The 23,414-nt window shown below is 35.5% G+C and overlaps 1 protein-coding gene across 1 annotated transcript in view; it reads left to right on the forward strand.

The window, feature by feature from the left end:
- Positions 1 to 23,414, forward strand: part of TTC27 (tetratricopeptide repeat domain 27) — a 236,747-nt gene that overhangs the window by 89,084 nt on the left and 124,249 nt on the right. The window contains exon 10 of the mRNA XM_074209683.1: positions 9,548 to 9,661. Within this exon, the coding sequence (XP_074065784.1) occupies positions 9,548 to 9,661 (114 nt within the window). The remainder of the gene's footprint in view (positions 1 to 9,547; positions 9,662 to 23,414) is intronic.

The following is a 23,414-nucleotide window of genomic DNA, read 5'->3' on the forward strand; positions in this document are numbered from 1 at the left end:
GCCTGTTATCCTTCTTCATGTATCTCAAATGTAGTACTGCTCTCTTCAGCCACTATTTTATAGCATTGTTTTTCTTGGAAAGTGAATTCCTGATTCCAATAGGCAATATTTTCTTTCATTCCTAGCACTTAGTACAAGGATGCTTTTCTTTTGGGAGAAGAAATAGTGGTCAGATTTTTTCCTGCTTCTATCCACATCACAGTAGAGGGGTTCTTCCAAATTTCTGCATCTACATAGAAGAAGACATATTTTTGCTAACTGATTGCATCTGTTAAAGACTCCACTTCTGAATTAGAGGGCAGAGAATGGGTAAGCTGACCTTAGTTTTCTCCTCTGCATCTTCAGATAGATGAAGGGCATGTATGTTGAAGACAATTTGAATGTGACAGTCTGTCTTGGACACTGTCCAGTGGATTCTGTTTCCAAAGTATTAAAATGTCTTTTTAAAATACAGTCTTGTTCACAGTGCTGTTACACAGCATGAACCTCAAGGGCAGCATAATATTGTGACTCTGGGATGTTTTTATTTTTCCTCTGTCAGTGTCTCATCAACATTATCACTGATGGAGGTCCTTAGAAAGCTTTTATTTTAAACATGCCCTATCTAAAGTTGACCCTTTCCAAAAAAAAGCCTTTTTAAATGTTTTCCCTAGCCAGATTCATCAAAGAGCAGCACATTCTTTAGTGATATCATTTCCTAGACTTTTCTTTCTTTGGAACTTTTCAAGTGTCTCTTTTTGTCAGAGTGCATTTTACTTTTAACTTTCAGTGAGATTGTTTTGCTTACCATGTACATAGCACTGTTGAGGTCTTGCCACAGTAGAAAGAGGCTGCTTTTGCAATTTTCGGCTCAAAATGTTTGGCTTTATATGTGTTCCTTTGGGATAACTATGTTTGATTTTGGCCTATCATGGAAAGCCTTAGATGCCACCCTATGATTCTGATGTTAGTAAAAAAAGAAATGGTAGATTTGGAAGATTTGGCCCACTATGCCTATTTTCATTAGTAAGTAAATTAGATTGAGAAATTAATCCTGATGTTTTTATGCTGTCTAAGACATAGCATTGTAAATGACATAAGGAAACAACAAGTTGAAGGAAAAGATGTGCATTTTTTAGTGGTTAGTTGTTACTAAATATCCTTTTACACAAAATGACTCAATTTAAGAATCAGAAAAATAATGACCGTAACTTTATATTTATGTGAGATTCATTTGGAGCTCATCTTGGTGTATTGTAGAAATGTAGGTCTGAGGTTAATTTTTTTGCCAGCTTCTGTCCTTTCTCCATTACTGGGAGTCTTTTGTAGAACTTGGTAAACTATTGTCTACATATCAAATCCTGTTATAAGCTGGCCAGATTTGATTGTTGGGCTATGGTTTTCCAGGGCTGATCTTTCAGGTTATAAAATGCTATGCAACTGTATTTGTTTCTGTATATATTTTGTTCCTGATTTGTTCAGATCTTTTTTTAATCAGCCAGAAAGTAGTTTTGATGATTTCTGCTTTGTGATATAATTTGAAGTCCGGTAAAGCTAGGTCTCCTTCCTTCCCACTTTTTTTCTTCATGCCTTTCCTTGAAATTCTCAATTTTTTTTCTTCTAGGTAAATTTTCTTTTTTTTTTGAAACTCTTAAAATAATCTTTGGCACTTTAAATGGATTAGCTTAATTTAGATAATATTGTCATTTTACATTATTAGCATAGGGCCAAACATCAGCAGTTATTTGTCTTTTTCTTTAAAAGATTTTATTTTTGAGTTTTACAATTTTCCCCCTAATCTTACTTCCCTCCTGCCACCCCCCCCCCCCCACAGAAGGCAATTTGCCAGTCTTTACATTGTTTCCATGGTATACATTGATCCAAATTGAATGTGATGAGAGAGAAATCATATCATATGAGCAGTTGATGTTTTCCCAGTTATTTAAATCTGATTTAATTTGTGTGAGAAGTATTTTGTAATTGTTTTCAAAAAGTTTCTGAGTCTGCCTTGGCAAATAGATTACCTGGTATTTTATATTGTCTGAGGTTACTTTGAATGGGATTTCTCTTTATAGCTCTTCCTGCTGTATCTTGCTAGTCATATATAGAAAAGTTGAGAATTTATAAAATCTTAGCAAAATGATTGTATTAAGTTATCACTAGGATAATATACATTTTGATCAAGTAGGATTTATCCTAGGAATGCAGGGTTTTTTCAATATTAGGAAAACTGTTAGATATGTTGTTGTTATTATTTATACTATCAGAAATTATATGATTATATCAATAGATGCTGAAAAAGCTTTTTGACAAAATACAGCACCCATTCCTACTAAAAACACTGGAGAGTGTAGGAATAAATGGTTTGTTCCTTAGAATAATAAGCAGTATCTATCTGAAACCATTAACAAACATTATATTCAATCGGGAGAGGCTAGAGGCATTCCCAGTAAAATCAGGAGTGAAACAAGGATGCCCATTATCACCACTATTCAATATCGTATTAGAAATGCTTCCCCAAACTCTAAATCTTGTTCTTGGAGGTGGGGTTGGTACCCTCACTGCTGGTGCTGGACCTTAGCTATGCTGTGGTTAAACGCCTCTTAATGACTTCCCAGCCTTGTGGCAAACCCTTTCTTGAAGTTTCTCCAAGACATCTTATTGAAAAACTATTTCATTATTTTTGGTGAGTTCTGTCTCTTTGGGGTCAGTTTAGAGGTTTTGTTCAAAGCTCCTGGAGCCTCCTAGTTTTGTGCCATCATCTTGCCTCCACCCCTGAAGTCCTGTTAGTGTTTTATTATCCTTATTCTTCCCCACTCCTCTCTCCCTCTCCCCACCCAGGATTGTCCTCTTACCCCAGCATCAAGCTTTGGAAATAATACACATTCTTTAAAACCCAGTTCAGATGTACTCCTTTTTGAAAGTTATCAGATTTTGCCCTGTATTTTAGTTGTTTCCATATTTGTCTCACCTCTACAAGAGGATTGCAAAAACCTCTAGGCAGACTCCTTATTTAAAATTGTATCCTTTATAATGTTTGTGAAGTACTTAACAGTGTAAGACACATAGTAGCTCTTAATAAATGCGTGTTCACCCTCCTTTCCCTACCTTTATTGCTATGCTTGGCCCAGGAGCTCAATAAGTATTCATTGTTGATAGTGTAATTAGGATATAGCACAAATGGGCTGGGAAATTTGCACAGAGCAAAGTAATCAGCTTCAAAGTTCCTTAACCATGAATGCTTTATGAATAAAAAGCAGGTGCAAAAACAAACATATTTATATTTTTAAAAGATAGCAGGAGGTGCTTAATCCTCTTTCAACTACTAAAGTTCCACTCTGTGTTATCTTAGCATGGAGATGGCCTGGGTTCTTGAAGTCCATGTTCATGTTACAAACTCTGATCAGTATCTTAGAAGACTTAGAAGATTTTTTAAAAATGATTATTCATTTAAAATTTTTCCCCTAACTACATGCTAAAACAAGTTTAAGCTTTCACTTCAAAATTTCTCTCTCCCTCCCCCTATCCTCCCACCCCCTACTGAGAAAGCAAGTTACCTGCTGAAGGCTAAATATGAGTAACCATGAAAAACATTACTACAAAACCATGCTGTAAAAGCAAACATATAAACCCCCTCATCCAAAAAGAAAAAACTTTAAGAAAAACAAAGCAAAAAAAAGTGTGCCTTTTTTGAGTCCCATTCCGAACTCCAAAAAAAAAAAGTCTGCACATCAGCTCTGTCCCTGGGATGGATAACATTCTCCATCATAAGTTCTTCAGAGTTCTCCTGGGTCACAGTCTTGTTGAGCCAAGGAAGATCCTTCACAGCTGATCACCCTGCAGCATTGCTGCTATTTTGTATAAGGCACACCTCCCACTGCATCCACTTGTGTAAATCTTTTACAGAGAGCATTTGGTTCAGCATTTCCCATAATATGGCAGCATTGCATGTCAATCACTTACCTCAATTTGTTCATCCATTCTCCAACTGCTGAGCATCCCCTCAATCTTTGGCTCCCTACCACTAGAAGAGAGCTGCTATAAATATTCCTATACATATAGATTCTTTTTTTTCCCCCTGTATTTCCTCTCTTCTGGAATAAAGATCTAGCAGTGGCCTAGCCAAAGGATAAATGTGGTTTTATAAGTTTTTAGTTTCATAGTATTGGATATATTCTTGATGAACCATATGACTGTTGACTATACTGGCTTTTAGATAAATGCAGAAGACTGTTCACTTTTAGATGGCTGTCCTCTAGGTAATAGATGATTGTGGTCCTCAAATTCAAGGAATTTTGATTTGCTTTGATGATATGGAGAAAGTAAGATAATTTTTTGAAATTTATTGCACTATTTAGCATTTATTTATTTTTCTAGCTTCATGCAAAGAAACTTTTCAACATTAATTCTTCCATAAGGTTGTTTTTTTAATTTTTTTTGGCAAAGTAATAGGGTCAAGTGACTTGCCCAAGGTCATGCAACTAGGTCAGTATTTAGTGTCTTCAGGCTGGATTTGAACTCAGGTCCTCGTGACTCCAGGGTTGGTGCTCTATCCACTGCACCAGCTAGCTGCCCCTCCACAAGGTTTTGATTTTCACATTTTTCTCTCTCTACCCCTTCTCTCCCCACTACCCTTGAGGCAAGCAACTTGATATAGGTTATACATGTTACAATTATATTAAACGGAGAATCAGAACAGAGAAAAATTGATGGGGAAAAACATAAAGCATAAAACAAATTTCAGAAATTGAAAATAGGATGCTACATTCAAATAGTTCTTTCTCTCGGTATGGATGGCATTCCTTTAGAATTGACTTTGATCTCTGTACTGCTGAGAAGAGCTTAGTCTATCATAGAGGATCATCACACAGTGTTGCTGTTAATATGTACAATGTTCTCTAACTCAGCCCACTTTATATCCAGTATCAGTTCATCCAAGTCTTTTCAGGCTTTTGTGAAGTCCAATGGCTCATGATTTCTTACAGAACAATAGTACTCCATCACATTTGTATACCACAATTTGTTTAGCCATTCCTTAGTTGATGGGCATCCCCTCAATTTCGAATTCTTTCACATGACAAAAAGAGCTGATATAAATATTTTTGTCCATGTGGATCTTTTTCCCTTTTTTTATGATCTCTTTGGGATACAGACTTAATAGTGACATTGCTGGTTGAAAGAGTATGCACAGTTTTAGTACCCTTTGGGCATAGTTCCAAATTGCTCTCCAGAATAGTTGGATTAGTTCAGAACCCTACCAGCAGTTCATTAAGTGTCCCAGTTTTACCCCATCCCCTCTAGCAGTTATCATTTTCCTTTTTTGTTATTGTCCAGTCTAATAGGTATTAGTTGGTACCTCAGAATTCTTTTAATTTGCATTTCTCTAATCAGTTATGATTTAGAGTATTTTTTTGTGATTATCAATAGTTTTTAATTTCTTCATCTGAAAACTACCTGTTCATAAGATATTTTTAGTCAAACAAAAATAGAGAACTATATAATGCTAATAAGTAGAAAACTATATTTCAACAGTATGTCAGTCTACAAGCATTTATTAAACACTCACTATTTCAATGTCATGAATTAGAGTACTAGGAATATGAATTTAAGGAGTTTGCCCTCGAATCGGGAATATCCCATATGAAAGGTTGCTGAAGAGGGGTTGAGATTTTGATGTGTCTAAGTGGGAGACAGTGAAGTGCTGAATATATCCTGGAGAGAAATAAGCCCTGGGTGACCTGGGCTCCCTCCACAAATGGGGGTTCTGGGGGATTGATTGGAGCACAGAGGTAGATTATTCCTCCAGTCTGAATTCCAGGGCTTCCAGGATGAAGAGTTTTCTGAGACATAGTCCAACCAAGTCTCTTGTACAGGTGGAAAAGGAATGCGTATTGCTCTTACTCCAGTTAATGATCAAAGTTATTATCTCTTTTTCCATAATATTGTTCATCTATGTCCCATTCTTTCCATTCATACAACCACCACTTAATTCATGTTCTCATTGCCTCTTTCCTGGAGTATTGAAATAGTCTCATTTTTTATTTTCTTGGGTTAAATTTCTCCTCACTTTAATCAGTCTTCCATTTTCGTGGCCTGAATGATTTTCCTAAAGTGTAAGTCTGACTATATCATCCCTCTTCTCCCCACCCCCCCCAGTAAACCTCAGAGGCCCCCCCTTATCTCTAGAATTAAATATAACTTCCTTTGGCATTTAAGGCTCTTGCCTATTTGGTCCCTTCCCGTCTTTCTTATATTTTATGACCTTCAAACATTCTGTGGTATAGTTCTGCTGCCCTGTGTTTTGGTCTTCAAACATAATGTGCAATCTCTTGTCTTCATGACTTTATCTCTAGGACCTGGAATATATTTCCTTTATCTTCACATTTTCCTGCTTCTTTCAAGACTCAGCTCAAATACCACTTCATATAGAAAACTTTTTAACAGTCTTCTGAACTGCTAGTATTATCCCCTTAAAGGTAACCTTTTATCTATGCTTATGTATATTGCACTTGTGTATGTACTATATAATATGCTGTTTGTATAATGAATATGTATGTGTGTCTATATACATGCTAACACATATTTGAGTATATGTTGTCCTCCCCATTAATGAAATCCTTAAGGGTAGAAACCACTTTTTCTTTGTATCCTCATCAATTGGTATAGTGCCTGGCAACATAAAGTGCTTAATGCTTGTTTATTGATTGAATGAACTTACAGTTTTAGTTAATGGGAAATTGTATGTTTCTTGAACATATAGGCTAAAATTTGAATGTAGGATGGCTTTTTAAAAGCAAAAGTCAGAGTCTTAAATATTTTTATCCATTGGTTCAATATAGGATGTTTTAATAAAATGGCAATAGTACCTACTATTCCCTACAAAAACACCTAATGTGAGTACCCTTGTGTTAGGCCCTAGGAATAAAAATGCAAAGTAAAAAACATCACTCACCCTCAAGAAATTTATATTCTGATTGAGTTTAAGGGTAAGATTGAAAAGGAAAAACTATTTTGTTTATTTTCTTAAATTTACATATGATGAAATGAAAATAGTTAATTTCTTTTTTTTTTTTTGAGGTGTGGAAATATTGGTTGCATTGAATGCTTAGAATTCTATTCATTTTTCTTCCATAATTTTTTAGTAGGATTCCATTGAGAATTGGAAAATATAGTTATACTTTTCAGTATAACTATAATTGTTCTTTTCATCATGTCCCTTTATAGCAGGGTTTTTATTATTATTATTTGAGTTTTACAATTTTCCCCCCAATCTTACCCCCCCCCCCCCCATGGAAAGCAATCTGTCAGTCTTTTCTTTGTTTCTTTGTTGTACCTTGATCCAAATTGGGTGTGATGAGAGAGAAATCATATCCTTAGAGAGGAGATAAGAAGTCTAAGAGGTAACAAGATCAGACAATAAGATAGCTGTTTTTTTCTAAATTAAAGGGAATAGTCCTTGAACTTTGTTCAAACTCCACAGCTCCTTATCTGTATACAGATGGCACTCTCCTTTGCAGACAGCCCAAAATTGTTCCTGATTGTTGCCCTGATGGAACGAACGAGTCCTTCAAGGTTGATCATCACTCCCATGTTGCTGTTAGGGTGTACAGTGTTTTTCTGCTTCTGCTCATCTCACTCAGTATCAGTTCATGGAAATCCCTCCAGGCTTCCTTCAAATCCCGTCCCTCCTGGTTTCTAATAGAACAATAGTGTTCCATGACATACATATACCACAGTTTGCTAAGCCATTCCCCAATTGAAGGACATTTACTTGATTTCCAATTCTTTGCCACCAGAAACAGGGCTTTATAGGAGGATTTCTTAACCTGCGATTGTGTACTTAAAAAACAGTTTTTTGGTATTCTTTTGCATATATTGTATTTTTAAACTGTATTTCAATAGAATATGTTTCTTTTCTAATACTATGTATTTTGTTTTATACATAGGAAAACAATTTTTGAGAAAATATTCATGGGACCTTCAGTTTCCATTTTAGTCCATAGGCCAAAGGAGTCCATGATACAAAAAAAGGTTAAGAACCTTTTTAGGAGGGGCAGCTAGGTGGTGTAGTGGATAAAGCACCAACCCTGGAGTTAGGAGTAGCTGGGTTCAAATCTGCTTTCAGCTGTGTGGCCTTTGGGCAAGCCACTTAACCCTGTTTGCTTTGCAAAAACCTATAAAAAAGAAAATAACCTTTATAGGGGTTTTATAATTTCTTGATAATTAAAAGATATGGAAGGAATGAAATTTTTTTTGTAAAACAAAGTAATCAACTTTTAAAAATATAATTTTATTGCTATATTTTGTTTTTTCATCACCTTCATTTCATAACATACCCTATTCTTTCCACCCATCCCCAAAGCCATTCCTTTTTAACAAGAATAAACAAAAAGGGAAAAGCTTATATATCATAAGACTAACCTATGTTTCCACAGTCCTTGTTCTCCCCTCCCCCCCCCTACAAAGAAGTAGGAGATGGAGGGGAAAGGTACCCTTTCATATTTTGGGGGGGTAGCTTGTTTGTGGTCATTTCTGTTTTCATTTTTAAAATTTTGTTCTTTTTTTAATGTTTTCTTGGTTCTACTTATTTCCGTTTATATAATTCATTTATATCTTCCCACGTTTCTCTGTATTCATCATATTCACAATTTCTTTTTATTCCAGTATTGAAAACCAATTATTTCTTGGTAATTAAAATAAAATTAGTTCATTTTTATTTGTCTTAATTGATATTTACCATATATATTGCATTCTCTCTTCTTAAAAATAGTATTCATGATGCATACAAAATTTCTAATAGAAAGTAATATTATATTCGTCACAGCTTATTTAACCATGCCCTAGTTGATGGGCATTTATTTTACTTCCATTTGTTAGCTACTACTAAAAAATACCACTCTAAATATTTTTATTTTTACGTCAAAGGGTAAGGACATTTTAATAAACTATTTTGTATTATTTCAAATTAAATTTGAGAATGGATAGGCCAATTCAGTTTCTTTTCTTAATTCTGTATTACTTTACATAATGTTTGGAACAATTCACAGCTTTATCAACAATATATTAGTATGTCCATTTTTTTTCTAATTCCTCCAGTATTTTTTCATCTCTTGTCATCTTTATAATTTACTGAGCATGAAATGAAATCTCAGAGTGGTTTTATTTTCCATTTCTCTTATTTGTTATTAGGATCATTCTTTTACATGGTTGCTACCTTTACAGTGGTATTGACAACTATTTACTTGACTTTCTTGACCACTGGGAAATGACTTTTGGACTTAACATATTTTCTTTAGATGCTTAAATATTTTGGATACCAGCCTTTACAAGAGATACTTGCTATAAACATTTTTTTTTCAATTATTCCCCTCCTTTTTAAATCACAGTTGCAGCACTTTTGTTCAGGGCAAATTCTTTGCAGTTTTATGCATAATCTTCAACTTTTAATATGGGCATTATTTAAAGCAAAATGCAATATTAGGGAAGATATTTTGTTCCATGCAAAGTACAATGTGGAAATCTCATCACAAAACTTATGCTATGTCTCTTTTATGCCTTGTTTTTCTAGTGTTTACTGTCACAACCTAAGTTCTGGGCCATTCAGACAACTGCTTTGATCCTCCGAACAAAATTGGAGAAAGGGAGCACTCGTCGAGTGGAACGGGCAATGATGCAGACACAAGTGAGAATGCTATGACTTTGTATATTTCTAATTTTCTCTTCTTTTCTTTCCTTACCCTCATCCCTTTATTCAGCATTTACATTAATCATGTAGTCTTTTTTTTTTTTTTTTTTTTTTTTTTTTTTTTTTTTTTTTTTGCTAGGCAAATGGGGTTAAGTGGCTTGCCCAAGGCCACACAGTTAGGTAATTATTAAGTGATTGAGGCCAGATTTTGAACTCAGGTACTCCTGACTGCAGGGCCAGTGCTCTATCCACTGCACCACCTAGCCGCCCCTTTGTAGTTATTCTTTAGATACTAAATTTATATTCATTTCTTGTTTAGTTTGATTACAAAGAAAAATATTATGTCATTCCCTATAACTTTAGTACTTTATAGTAACTTTTACAGCATTTAGAAACTTATTCCTCTTCACTGTTATCCTAATAGTTTTATTCACTAAAGCAGATTTTTTTTAGATTTTTTTAAAAAATTTATTCCAACTTGTTTTTTTTTTAATTTGGAGATTTTATCTTATATTTTACTTTTATGGTGATTTTTATGATGAAATATATCCATTTTCACTTTTAAGGGGAACTATCTTTTTTTTTTGTTTGTTTTTTTGTTTTTTGTTTTTTGTTTTTTGCAAGGCAAACAGGGTTAAGTGGCTTGCCCAAAGCCACACAGCTAGGTAATTATTAAGTGTCTGAGAACGGATTTGAACCCAGGTACTCCTGACTCCAGAGCCGGTGCTTTATCCACTATGCCACCTAGCCACCCAGAACTATCCTTTTTAATAAAGAAAAAGCAAAGATGGTAGTGAGAGAGAAAATGGTTCAAAAAACTACTAATCTGACATTATACTCAGTGTTCCAAACTAGTCCTTATCATTACATATGTGTTTGGTTTGCCTTGCTGTTGTCATTGTGTTAGTTGTGTTCCTGCATCTGTTTGTGAAGAATTGAGTCTTTTGCTGAAATGTTTTTCACGGACTTTGAATCATTCATAAATATCAAGGGTTTTTTTTTAACCTTTTCTATTAAAATTTTACATGTTCTCCTTAATTCAGTATAGGGATTGAGGTAAACTGTACCATCTGGAACTGAATTGCAAAATATTTAACTAGTCAGCTTGGCATAATGGATGATGTGCTATTTTTATTTGGAGTTAGAAAAATCCAAGTTCCATATTTTACCTCCCAACAGTAATAGACTATGTGACCATGGACAATTTATACAACATCTTTGAATGTCAGTTTCTTTATCTTTAAGGGATCAATGATACCCATGATATTTGGCTCACTAGTTGTTATAAAGTTCTTATGAGGTAACATATGTAAAATTATATTTAAATATAGTTATTGTTAGTGATTTTTAATATGTATTGTACTTGAGGTAGAATCTCCCTGGGACTCACCATGGCTTCAGATATTAACTGTGAAACAAATTATAAGCCTTATGGCAATTAAAAGAATTGATTTTGACTGGGGGAGGGGGAGGGGGGGCAGAATTAAAGTCCTTTTATTTAGTTTTTATTGGTGGTGTACTTCTTCATATCTGGTATTATAATGACTTGAATTCATTTTCCAAATGTGCCTAATTTTCTCAAGGGAATAACTTAGCTCAAGGTTTACATTCTTATGTAAACCTTGAGCTACCATCTAAATGTCAACGTATTTTTATTCAGATGTTATTAAATTTATGGCATTTATATGTGTGTTGACCATTTGGAATGAGTCATAAGTTTGATTTATAGATTAATATAGTTCTGCTCTAATTTTAAACTAATCATGAAAACACCATTCTGAACTGTAGAATGTGGATGTATGCTTTTGTAAGGGCCTTAGAAAGAATAGAAGTATTGAAACTTTTTTAAAGAAATTTTCTTAATTCATTTTTATAGAAGCTATGATTATTAATGTGGCAAGTTTATTAATTTTTTGATTCAGAATCATGGACTTTTAGAATTATGAGGTCCCATAATTCAATGTATACTTGCTAAGTTTGGCAAGTGGTCATTGTATTTCTACTTGAAGGATCTCCAGTAATGAGGAACCCACCACATATAGACAACCTATTTCATGTTTAGATGGTTCTTATTCTCAGATAGCGGGCAGTATGTTTTAAGTAAAAAGAAAGTTAGCCAAAGAATCAGGTAGACTTTCGTTTTACATCTTCTTTCAGTTACCTACTGTCTCTGTGATACTGGGTGAATCAGTTAAATTTTCAATGCTTTGGACAATTCTCAAAGTTCCCAAAAAAGATGCCAGTCTCCATTGGTGGAAGGACTTCCTTAATAGGGACTCCTTACTCCAGTAAAGAGAGTCAGTATATAGAGCTGAAGGTCTCAAGTGAAGAAAATCTGAATTCAAATTCAGCCTCAGAAGCTTCCCCTCTGCTTCAGTTTCCTCAATTATAAAATAAGAATAATAATAGCAACTGCTTCACTGGATTGTTGGGGGATCAAATGAGATATTTGTTCACAGTGCCTGGCATAAATTATATAAATATCTATTTCCCTTCCCTTCATGAATGCTTTTGTCAGCCTGCTGAAACCAACAGACCCTAATTTTAAATCATCAAATAAAATCCATAGATTTTTGAAAGAAACCAATTCTATTGAAGTGGAGTGATTGGAACAATAAAAGAAACAAATTTATGATCCCCAGGTTAAGAACCCCTAGCCTAGATGATCTACGAGGTCTCAGCCAACTCTTCACATTCCATTCTTCCCTGATTCTTTTTTTTGTTTGTTTATAGGTTTTATTTTTTTTTTAAGACAAATGGGGTTAAATGGCTTGCCTAAGGCCACACAGCTAGGTAATTATTAAGTGTCTGAGGTCAAATTTGAACTCAGGTACTGCTGACTTCAGGGCTGTTGCTCTATCCACTGTGCCACCTAGCTGCCCTCTTCCTTGATTCTTGACCTTCTATCAGTCATTCTTATGATTTAGAGACCAAAAATAGAGCATGTATTAATAATACCTTAGAAGTCTTTTATACATCCTCTTTTTTTAAAAAACAGATGTTGATAATAAGTTGAATAGTTCAAAGTGACATAATTTCATATATATATATATTATTTTTATACAAATGATGTTTTTTTATACATTACTAAAATATTCTTGTTTAAAAGTAAACATAATACCCCCCTAAAAATATATATCCTCATGAGTAATAAAGTAAAGAGGAAAAAATAAAAATAAAAAATTAGTAAAGGCAGCTAGGTGTCACAGTGGATTGAACACTGGCCCTGGAGTCAGGGGCACCTGAGTACAAATCTGGCTACAGACACCCCATAATCACTCAGCTATGCGACCCAGGACAAGCCACCCCAACCCCATTGTCCTCCAAAAACAAAAGTAAAATAAAATATAATCATGATGATGATGATGATGATGATGATGATGATCAGGGGTGACCAGGTGGCACTGTAGAGAGAATACTGGCCCTGGAGTCAGGAGCACCCCGGTTCAAATCTGGCCTCAGATACCCAACAGTCACCCAGCTGCTCGACCCTGGGCAAGCCACCCAACACCATCTGCCCCTCAAACCCCAATAATAATAATAATAATAATAATAATAATAATAATAATAATAATAATAATAATAAATGTGCTTCAGTCTGTGTTCCAGCACCACTGTTGACAGTGGATCACCTTCCTTATTTTTTCTCTCCTTTCACTCTGTCCTTCTTAAATGTGCTGTAGGGTAGCTGAGTGGCACAGCAGACAAAATCTCAGGCCCTGGTTCCAAGAGGCCCTGAGCCCACATACCACCCCTAAGGCCCAGCAACCACCTGACCCTGTGGTCCCAGACAGGCCATCTAATCCCAGACCCTTGCAAGAAACAAAAAATAAAATGTGTTATATCTGACCACTCTCCCCCCATGGTCCATCCTCTCCTCCATCACTCACATCACCCCCCCCTTGCCCGTGTCCCCCTTCTGTCTTCTTACTCCAGATGTCTATACCCCATTGAGTATATATCCTGTTTCCTCTCCTAGCCACCTCTGATGAGAGCAAAGTTTCCCTCATTCCCCTTTGCCTTCCTCCCTTCCATATCATTGCAATAGCTCATTGTAATTAAAAAAAAATCTTATATGAAATAGCTTATTCCACCTCTCCTTTCTCTTACTCTCATTACATTTCCCTTTTAGCCATTGACTCCATTTTTACAACATATTATATCTTCAAATTCAGTTCTCCTGTGGTTCATCTATACAAACTCATTCTACCTGGTCTATTAAATGAGAAGTTTCTTATGAGTTTTATCAGTATCATTTTTCTATGCAGGAATACATATAGTTCATTATCATTAAGTCCCTCATATTTTACCCTTCTCCTCCACTCTCTCTGCTTCACCTGAGTCCTGTATTTGAAGATCAAACTTTATGTTCAGCTCTGGCCATTTTAACAGGCACATTTGAAATTCCCCTAGTTCATTGAAAGTCCATCTTTTTCCCTGGAAGAGGATGTTCAGTTTTGCTTTGTAGTTGATTCTTGGTTGTATTCTGAGGTCTTTTGTCTTCCTGAATATTATATTACAAGCCCTATGATCCTTTAATGTAGTTGCTGCTAAGTCCTGTGTGATCCTGACTACTGCTCCATGTTATTTGAATTGTATCCTTCTGACTGCTTGTAATATTTTCTCTTAGTCTTGGGAATTCTGGAGCTACTATAATATTCCTGGGTGTTGGGTTTTTTTTTTTTGGATCTTTCTGGGGGAGATTGGTGGATTCTCTCAATATCTATTTTGCCTTCTGCTTTTAGGATATCTGGGCAATTTTCCTGTAGGAATTTTTTGAAAATGATGTCAAGGCTTTTTCCCCTGATCATTATTTTCAGGTATCCCAGTAATTTTTAAATAATCTGCCCTGAATCTGTTTTCCAGATCAGTTGTTTTTTCAATGAGATGTTTCACATTTTCTTCTAATTTTGAGTCTTGACTTCCTGTAAAGTCAGCAGCTTCCCTTAGTTCCATTCTACATCTGAAGGATTTGTTTTCCTCAGAGAGCTTTCTTATCTCTTTCTTCCATCTTACCAATTCTGCTTTTTAGAGCATTCTTCTCCTCAATAATTTTTTGAACTATTTCATCCATTTGACCTATGCTGCTTTTTAACATGTTATTTTCTTCAGCATTTATTTTTTGGATCTCCCTGAGTAAGCTGCTGACTTCTTTTTCATGTTTTTCCAGCATCTGTCTCATTTCTTTTTCTAATTTTTCTTCTGTCTCCCTCACTTGATTTTCAAAATCTTTTTTGAGCTCTGTCATAACCTGAATCCAACATACATTTTTTTTTGGAGTCTTTAGATGCAGGAGCTTGTACATCCTCATCTTCAGACTGAATGTTTTGATCCTTCTTGGGATCACAGGCAAAGTATTTCTCAATGGTATGCCTCTTTTTACTCTGTGTACTGATTTCTCCAGCCTGTGCCTGGTTTTTGGGTGCTTCCTGAGCTTTTAAGTATTAGTGGGAGCCCCCCACAAGGATCTCTGTGTGTGAGGCTCTGTCTTCCCTCCTGGTCTGTGAATGACCACAAATGCAGTCCTCTGCCATGGAGCTGAGGCCCAGCTGTTCCATGGGGGGGTCCTAGACTGTGATCAGGATCTGAATGTGGTCAGAGCCCCAGAGTCCTGTTCCAGGTACAGAGGACAGACCTCTGCAGTCTCTCTCCACTCCCCTAACTTAGGTATGCTGAGCACTGAAGGCTCAGTCGCCTAGGGGCTCCTGCTTATGGGCTGGCTGTGTCTGCTTCCTTTTCCTGGATCTGGGCTGCCAGCACCATGCTGCTGAGTGTCCTGAGGGCTGGGCTTCATGTGCTTGCTCTGGCAGAGGCTGCCTGCCACCCCCGCTGATCTTCCAAGTTGTCCCCGGTGCTCCCCGGGGTCTAGGTCAGGACAGTGCCTCTGCTGCCTTGAGCTGCAGCTCCACAAGGCTGCAGTTCCTTTGCTCTGGTGGGCTGTTCTTCTAACCTGGTAGAGCGTAGCTTTTCCACTATCTTACAGGTTACCTTGGGCTAGAGACCTGCCTCTCAAAAATTTAGATAGAGTCCTTATTTTATAAGTTTTGAAATATTATAAAGAGAGCACCTAAGAGAGGGTTTTCTCCTGTCACCATCTTGGCCCCGCCCTGTAATTTCCTTTTAAGGTGAGCAATTAAATCCCAGAGAATTTAACTTAGATGAAGAGAGGCTACATTACTTGCCTAATGTCACATTGTTCCATGCCCTTTAGATTTATGTGGACATCTTCTGTCTCTCTTTCCTTACTATCTCAAAGATCTAGTTATTATTATTATTATTATTAATAATAATAATAATAATAATAATAATAATAATAATAATAATAATACTGTCTCATCTCATCACTCTTATCCATAGTGACCATTTACTTCTCTGAAATCACTTAGCTAGTCTTCCCAAGACTTTATTGTCTAGCACCTAGTATAGTGCCTAGTAGACACCTAGTGTTAACTGTATAAAAAACACTGATTCTGAAATTGGTAAGTCAGGCCCCAAACACTTAGGAGCTTTCATCAGTCCTCCACCAAAAACCTACCAAATGTTCAGGTAAGTTTTCTCAGATTCTTTTGCTAGACATATGTACTAGGGAAGCACTTAGGCATACTATTCATTTCATTTCTTATGTAAAATGTGATTGTCTCAATCAGTACCTGCCCTCTTTTTCAGTAGTTGCCAAACTTTTTTGATCCCTCATTCCTGTCAGTAATTTCTTTAAAAAATTAGACAGATTCTAATATTTGTATGTTAACTTAATAATTTATAGATATCCTACTACACTGACTACACTGAAAAAAATTGTGCAATATAAATAAAAAAGGAATAAATAAAAATAATTATTCTTTGTTCATAGAGTAAGGAGTCATGAGAAATCATTTAAAATATTTTTATTTTTTCCCAAATGCACATCAAAACAATTTTTAGCATTCATTTTTTGAAATTTTGAGTTTCAAATCCTCTCCCCTCCTCTGTCCCTGAGATGATAAGCAAGTTGATATAGGTTATACATGTACAGTCATACAAAACATATTTCCATATAGTCATGTTGTAAAAGAAAAGAGACCAACAATAAAAACATGAAAAAATAAAGTGAAAAATGTTTCAATCTGCATTCAGACTTCATCACTTCTTTTCTACGAAGGTAGATAGCATTTTTAATTATGAGTCCTTTAAAATTGCCTTAGTCTTAGAGCATGTTGTTCATGAGAATAACTAAGTCCTTCACAGATGATCATTGTTTGGTATTGTTTTTTCCTATATGTAGTGTCTTGGTTCTGCTCACTTCACTTTGCATCAGTTTGTATAAGTCTTTCCAGGTTTTTCTGAGCACATCCTGCTTGTCATTTCTTATAGTACATTCCTTCACAATCATATACAATAACATGTTCAACCATTCCTCAATTTATGGACATTGCCTCATTTTCCAGTTCTTTGCCAACAAAAAACTGCCATAAATTATATTTTTATATGAATGGTCCTTTTACCTTTTTAAAAACCTTTGTGGTATGTGTCTTACATAGAGTATGCAGAGTTTTAGATGATCCTTTGGACAGATTAGTTTGCAATTCCACCAATAATGAATTAGTGTTCCAGTTTCTCCACATCCCCTCAATGGAATTAATTGAATAGATAAATGACATACTCAGACATACCCTTTAGGAAAAATCACTTTAGCTGTTATGAAGAGGATGGATTATAATGGGGAGTGATTTGAGATAAGGAGACCAATTAGGACATTTAGGATTATGGAAAACACTGCTATTTCTGAAATGTGGGAGTTCTTTCTATTTTGAGACCCTGCTTATTTTCTATCTTTTGTATTTCCATGTCTGTTACTACTCATGAAATGGATCAATGGGTCATATGTCCAAGTACATTTTATAGTCTGTGTCGTGTGTGGTCTTTGTATTGGCTATCCAACAACAAAAAAATTTTTTTTCCCCTCTGTAGTTTCTTAGGAAGTTGCTTCATATCTGACTGCATATTTCATTAGGGAAGACTAAAAATATTTCAGGGCTTAATAGATTCTACACAGTGTGGCAGGCAAACAAGATCATTCTCAACACTTTGTTGTGTAGGATATTGTTCAGGATATTATACATGACATTGGTTAGGTGCTTTTGGGAAATAGAGTAAGCAGGCTACATATGTTAAACCTTAAAGGTTTAACTCTTTGAGTTAGAAATATTTGACTCAAGTGCTGGTTGTTCTGGTCAAATTACTAAATCTTGGGAGTTTTTACAAATCTTTGGAATTTTCTCCAACAACAAAAGTGGGATAACAGTGCTTATGCTGCTTCCCTCATAGGGAGGAAATACACCGGTCCTGGAATCAGTAGTACCTGGGTTCAAATACGGTCTCAGACACTAAAATAATTACCTAGCTGTGTTGCCTTGGGCAAGCCACTTAACCCTGTTTGCCTTGCAAAAACATAGGGAGGAAATGTAATGAAAACCTTACGAACCTTAAAAGATTATAAGCATTGTAAGCTATTTTAGGTCTCTCTATTTCATACCTTCTTTGATGTTGATGATCAAACATCATTTTACAGTTGCTTCTGTAGTTGCATTCATTGAATATGTATAGTTTTACTATATACATGGGCAGTATTTTTGAAGAGAAGTATCAAGCTATGCTTTGTTTTACTGAATGCATTGGTTTTTTTAAATAATCAACCAATATAGGCCCAAAAGAATCTTTCCTTTTAATTATCTCTGAGAGAGAGACAGAGAGACAGAAACAGACAGACACAGACTCTGTGTGTGTGTGTGTGTGTGTGTGTGTGTGTGCTGCCAAAGTGATTTTCTTTAAGCCCAGATATGACCTTATTACTCTTACTCATTGTCTCCTTATTATCTCTCTTGTAAAGCCCTTCACAGTCTTGCCCCATCCTGTCTATCAATCAACTATCATTTATTAGGTACCTACTATTCCCCAGGTATTGTACTTGGTATTTAAAAAGTGCTTGTTAGTTGGTGAAAGATATGAGAGGTAGATTTCAATTTGGAGTAAAGAAAACCTTCCCAATAACCAAAGAATGTGCTGCTTTTAGAGAGATCCCTGTATTTCCTCTGAATTGAGATCTTCAAATAAAGACTGGATATTGGGTTATATTTGGGAAAATTTTTAAAAAGTTTTTTTTATTGGCATAGAGGATTCCCGATATACAAAAATTCTTTTACTACACTAGTTTGGCACATGGTCTATAGCTTAAGGAGAAACCACTTTGGGACAATTAGGAAATAAATGATTTGCCCAGAATCACACAGCCAGGATGTGTAAGAGGTGGGGTTTTAATCCAAGTCTTTTTGACTTTTAGGCCAGCTCTCTATGTGCTGTACCTTGCTTCTTCTGTAGAATAAAAGGGAAAATGACTAGACTGCATAAATTATAAAAATATTCCCCCTCCACTACGCATGTGCACATTTTTTTCACTTATTGAGCATTTTCCTATTCCTACAGTTTTAGGAAATGCCAAGGACTTTCTGTTTTTATGCTACTTCAGTCAGAAATGAAAGTCCTTAGATGCAGTTAGGAGGCACAGTGGATAGAGCACTGGTCCTGAAGTCAGGAAGACCTAAATTTAAATTCAGCCTGAGACTACTTACCTAGCTGTGTGACTGTGGGCAAGTCACTTAATCTCATTGCCTTGCAAAAAATAAAGAATTGAAATTACTGAGGGTTTTTTTTTGTCATTTTATTCAAATCCTTTAATCTTTCTGAGATTTCATTCATATGAGGTTTGATCACAACTTCCTCTTTTTCTTTGCATCCTCTATGGTTTTTGTCCATATCCTTCTATATATCTTCCACAGTTAATCCACCCAATATGCTTCTGACCCTTTTTTGATTGTCTTAATATCTTGCTGCTTCCAGTATAATATATAGTCTGTTCATGGCTTACCCTTCAGATAGCAGAGGTGATGGGCTTGTCATTAATTTTGTGGGATTGATTTCTGTGTGGTCTGAAATACCATCTTAGAAAGGAATACTGTTCCTATATAATGTTTTACATTTGGTAAAACATGCTGCTATATAACAAAGTACAATTTAGCTAGGAAAAATTAGCCTTACAGGTAAAAAATATCAGTGTTGGATGCTTCCAGAATATTAAGATCTTTACATTGAGGCTTGGCCTCATGTCTGAGAATATTTAAATAACATAACTTATACTCTACTGGAATTTTATGTAACATTTGTGCATAATCCACAGTTAATATCCTCAGAAGTTTGTTTTTATTTAAAGAAAGAAAAATACCAACTATAACTTAAGATAATTTCATTGCCTGATTCATTTTTAAATAATTTTTCTAAATTCAAATTTGCTAACCATGTGAATTTCCACAAATAGTGAGGGAGATAGACAGCCAGGTGGTAAGAGTACTAGATATGGACTGAAAAAGACTCCTTGAGGAGTCTTAGATTCTCTGGCCTTAGATTCTTTCTTGCTGTGTGTCCTGAGCAAGTCATTTAACCCTATTTCATCATTTCCTCATCTGTAAAACGATCAGGAGAAGAAAATAACCATGCAAACCACTTTAATGTCTTGCCAAGAAAACCCTAATAATGGAGTCACAAAAAATTGGACAAAACTGAAATGATTGAATAGCAATAAGTGTAGGAGGTAAATTTAACCCACAATTAACTGCCCACAAATTTATTCATAGAACCCTTGATATGTTCTTTATTTTCTCCATCTAAGTTCTTTTATTCTTTATAAAAAGTCATTTATTCTTTGTAAAAATCATCATTGTGATGTAGAGGAAATTCTGGGTCCTCAAAGACTGTCTATCTAGCCCAAGGTTTGACAATTCCTACCAAACAGCCTTAGACTGCTGTCTAGAGTGACCTAGCTAAATATGGAACTGATTCACCAAAAGGATTAGACAATCTAATTTTTTTATCTTAATAATCCATGAAATCAGTATGATTCAAAAATAGCCCTCAGCCTTGTTTGGATCCTTTCTCTTTTTTTTTTCATAATGGTAGAATGACTAAAGAATCTAAGTTCTTAAACTGTCTAGGATCAGTAATTTAAGTGTAGCTTCTCTTAATGCATAGTGTTTATCCAATGACCAATGAATTATATGATGTTGGAAACAAGGGAAAACGTCCAACATCCCAGTTAGATTCTCTTTACAGTATTTGCGGAACAAATGGATAAAAATCCATGCATGACAAGGTGATTGCGTTTAAGTTTATATTAGTTTGAATAATGACAAAGTTCTTACCACATTAAATTCATTGATAAGATTAGCAGTTCCCAATAAATGGGGTCTCTCAGCTCCCCCACAAATCAAAAGATCCCAAATCAGGACAGAGATCATTTTTTACAGAGAAAAGGAGAGTATCCTCCAAAATAGAAGGCAGTATCATAGATGAAAGCAGTATGGTTACAACCTTGTAAACTTATTAACTTGAGGAACAGTAATGACTGACTGGAAATTGGGAGTAAAGGACAAGTAACACCTCTCTTTTCATCCAGTTGTTGAGAAATGTTCATTGTTACAAGGACAAGTGGTGCAGTGGATAGAGCACTGGCCTTGGAGTCAGAAGGATGCGGGGTTTTTTTTGTTTTTTTTTTAATTTATTTTTATTAAAGATATTATTTGAGTTTTACATTTTTCCCCCAATCTTGCTTCCTTCCTCCATCCCCCCCCCCCCCCCCCCCCCCACAGAAAGCACTCTGTCAGTCTTTACTTTGTTTCCATGTTGTACCTTGTTCCAGATTGGGTGTGATGAGAGAAATCATATCCTTAAAGAGAAGAGAAGTCTAAGAGGTAACAAGATCAGACAATAAGCTATCTGTTTTTTTTTCTAAATTAAAGGGAATAGTCCTTGCACTTTGTTCAAACTCCACAGCTCCTTATCTGGATACAGATGGCACTCTCCTTTGCAGACAGCCCAAAATTGTTCAAAATTGTTGCACTGATAGAATGAGCAAGTCCTTCAGAGTTGAACATCACTCCCATGTTGCTATTAGGGTGTACAGTGTTTTTCTGCTTCTGCTCATCTCACTCAGCATCAGTTCGTGCAAATCCCTCCAGGTTTCCCTGAAATCCCATCCCTCCTGGTTTCTAATAGAGCAATAGTGTTCCATGACATACAAATACCACAGTTTGCTAAGCCATTACCCAATTGAAGGACATTTACTGGATTTCCAATTCTTTGCCACCACAAACAGGGCTGCTATAAATATTTTTGTACAGGTAATGTTTTTACCCTTTTTCCTCATCTCTTCAGGGTATAGACCCAATAGTGGTATTTCTGGGTCAAAGGGTATGTACATTTTTGTTGCCCTTTGGGCATAGTTCCAAATAGTTCTCCAGAAGGGTTGGATGAGTTCACAGCTCCACCAACAGTGTAATAGTGTCCCAGATTTCCCACATCCCTTCCAACAATGATCATTCTTCCTGGTCATACTGGCCAACCTGAGAGGTGTGAGGTGGTACCTCAGAGAAACTTTAATTTGCATTTCTCTAATAATTAATGATTTAGAGCATTTTTTCATATGGCTATGGATTATTTGATCTCATCTGTATTTATTACCTTTGCATATCCTTTGACAATTTGTCAATTGGGGAATGGCTTTTTGTTTTAAAAATATGACTCAGTTCTCTGTATATTTTAGAAATGAGTCCTTTGTCAGAATCATCAGTTGTAAAGATTATTTCCCAATTTACCACATTTCTTTTGATCTTGGTTACATTGGTTTTACCTGTGCAAAAGCTTTTTAATTTAATGTAATCAAAATCATCTAATTGTTTTTTGGTGATATTCTCCAACTCTTCCTCAGTCATAAACTGTTCCCCTTTCCATAGATCTGACAGGTAGACTAGTCCTTGATCTTCTAATTTGCTTATAGTATTGTTTTTTATGTCTATGTTCTGTAACCATTTGGGTCTTATCTTGGTAAAGGGTGTGAGGTGTTGGTCTAATCTAAGTTTCTTCCATACTAACTTCCAATTTTCCCAGCAATTTTTATCAAAGAGGGAGGTTTTTATCCCAGTGGCCAGACTCTTTGGGTTTATCAAACAGGAGCTTACTATAATCATCTCCTGCTTTTACACCTAGTCTATTCCACTGGTCCACCACTCTATTTCTTAGCCAATACCAAACAGTTTTAATGACTGATGCTTTATAATATAATTTTAGATAGGGTAGGGCTAAGCCACCTTCTTTTGCACTTTTTTTCATTAAGCTCCTGGCAATTCTTGACTTTTTATTTCTCCATATGAATTTACTTACAATTTTTTCTAACTCGTTAAAGTAATTTTTTAGAACTTTGGTAGGGCACTAAGCAGATAGTTTAGTTTTGGTAGAATTGTCATTTTTATTATATTAGCTCTCCCTATCCATGAGCAGTTGATATTTGCCCAGTTATTTAAATCTGATTTAATTTGTATGAGAAGTGTTTTATAATGGTTTTCAAAAAAATTCTGAGTCTGTCTTGCCAAATAGACTCCCAAATATTTTATATTGTCTGAGGTTACTTTGAATGGGATTTCTCTTTCTAGCTCTTCCTACTGTTTCTTGCTAGACATATATAGAAAAGTTGAGGATTTATGAGGGCATATTTTATAACCTGCAACTTTGCTAAAATTGCTAATTGTTTCCAGTAGTTTTTTAGATGATTTCTTGGGATTCTCTAGGTAGATCATCATGTCATCTGCAAAGACTGAGAGTTTTGTCTCTTCCTTCCCAATTCTAATTCCTTCAATTTCTTTTTCTTCTCTAATTGCTGATGCTAACA

The sequence above is a fragment of the Macrotis lagotis genome, chromosome 1, assembly GCF_037893015.1.
Source record: "Macrotis lagotis isolate mMagLag1 chromosome 1, bilby.v1.9.chrom.fasta, whole genome shotgun sequence".
NCBI lineage: Eukaryota > Metazoa > Chordata > Mammalia > Peramelemorphia > Peramelidae > Macrotis > Macrotis lagotis.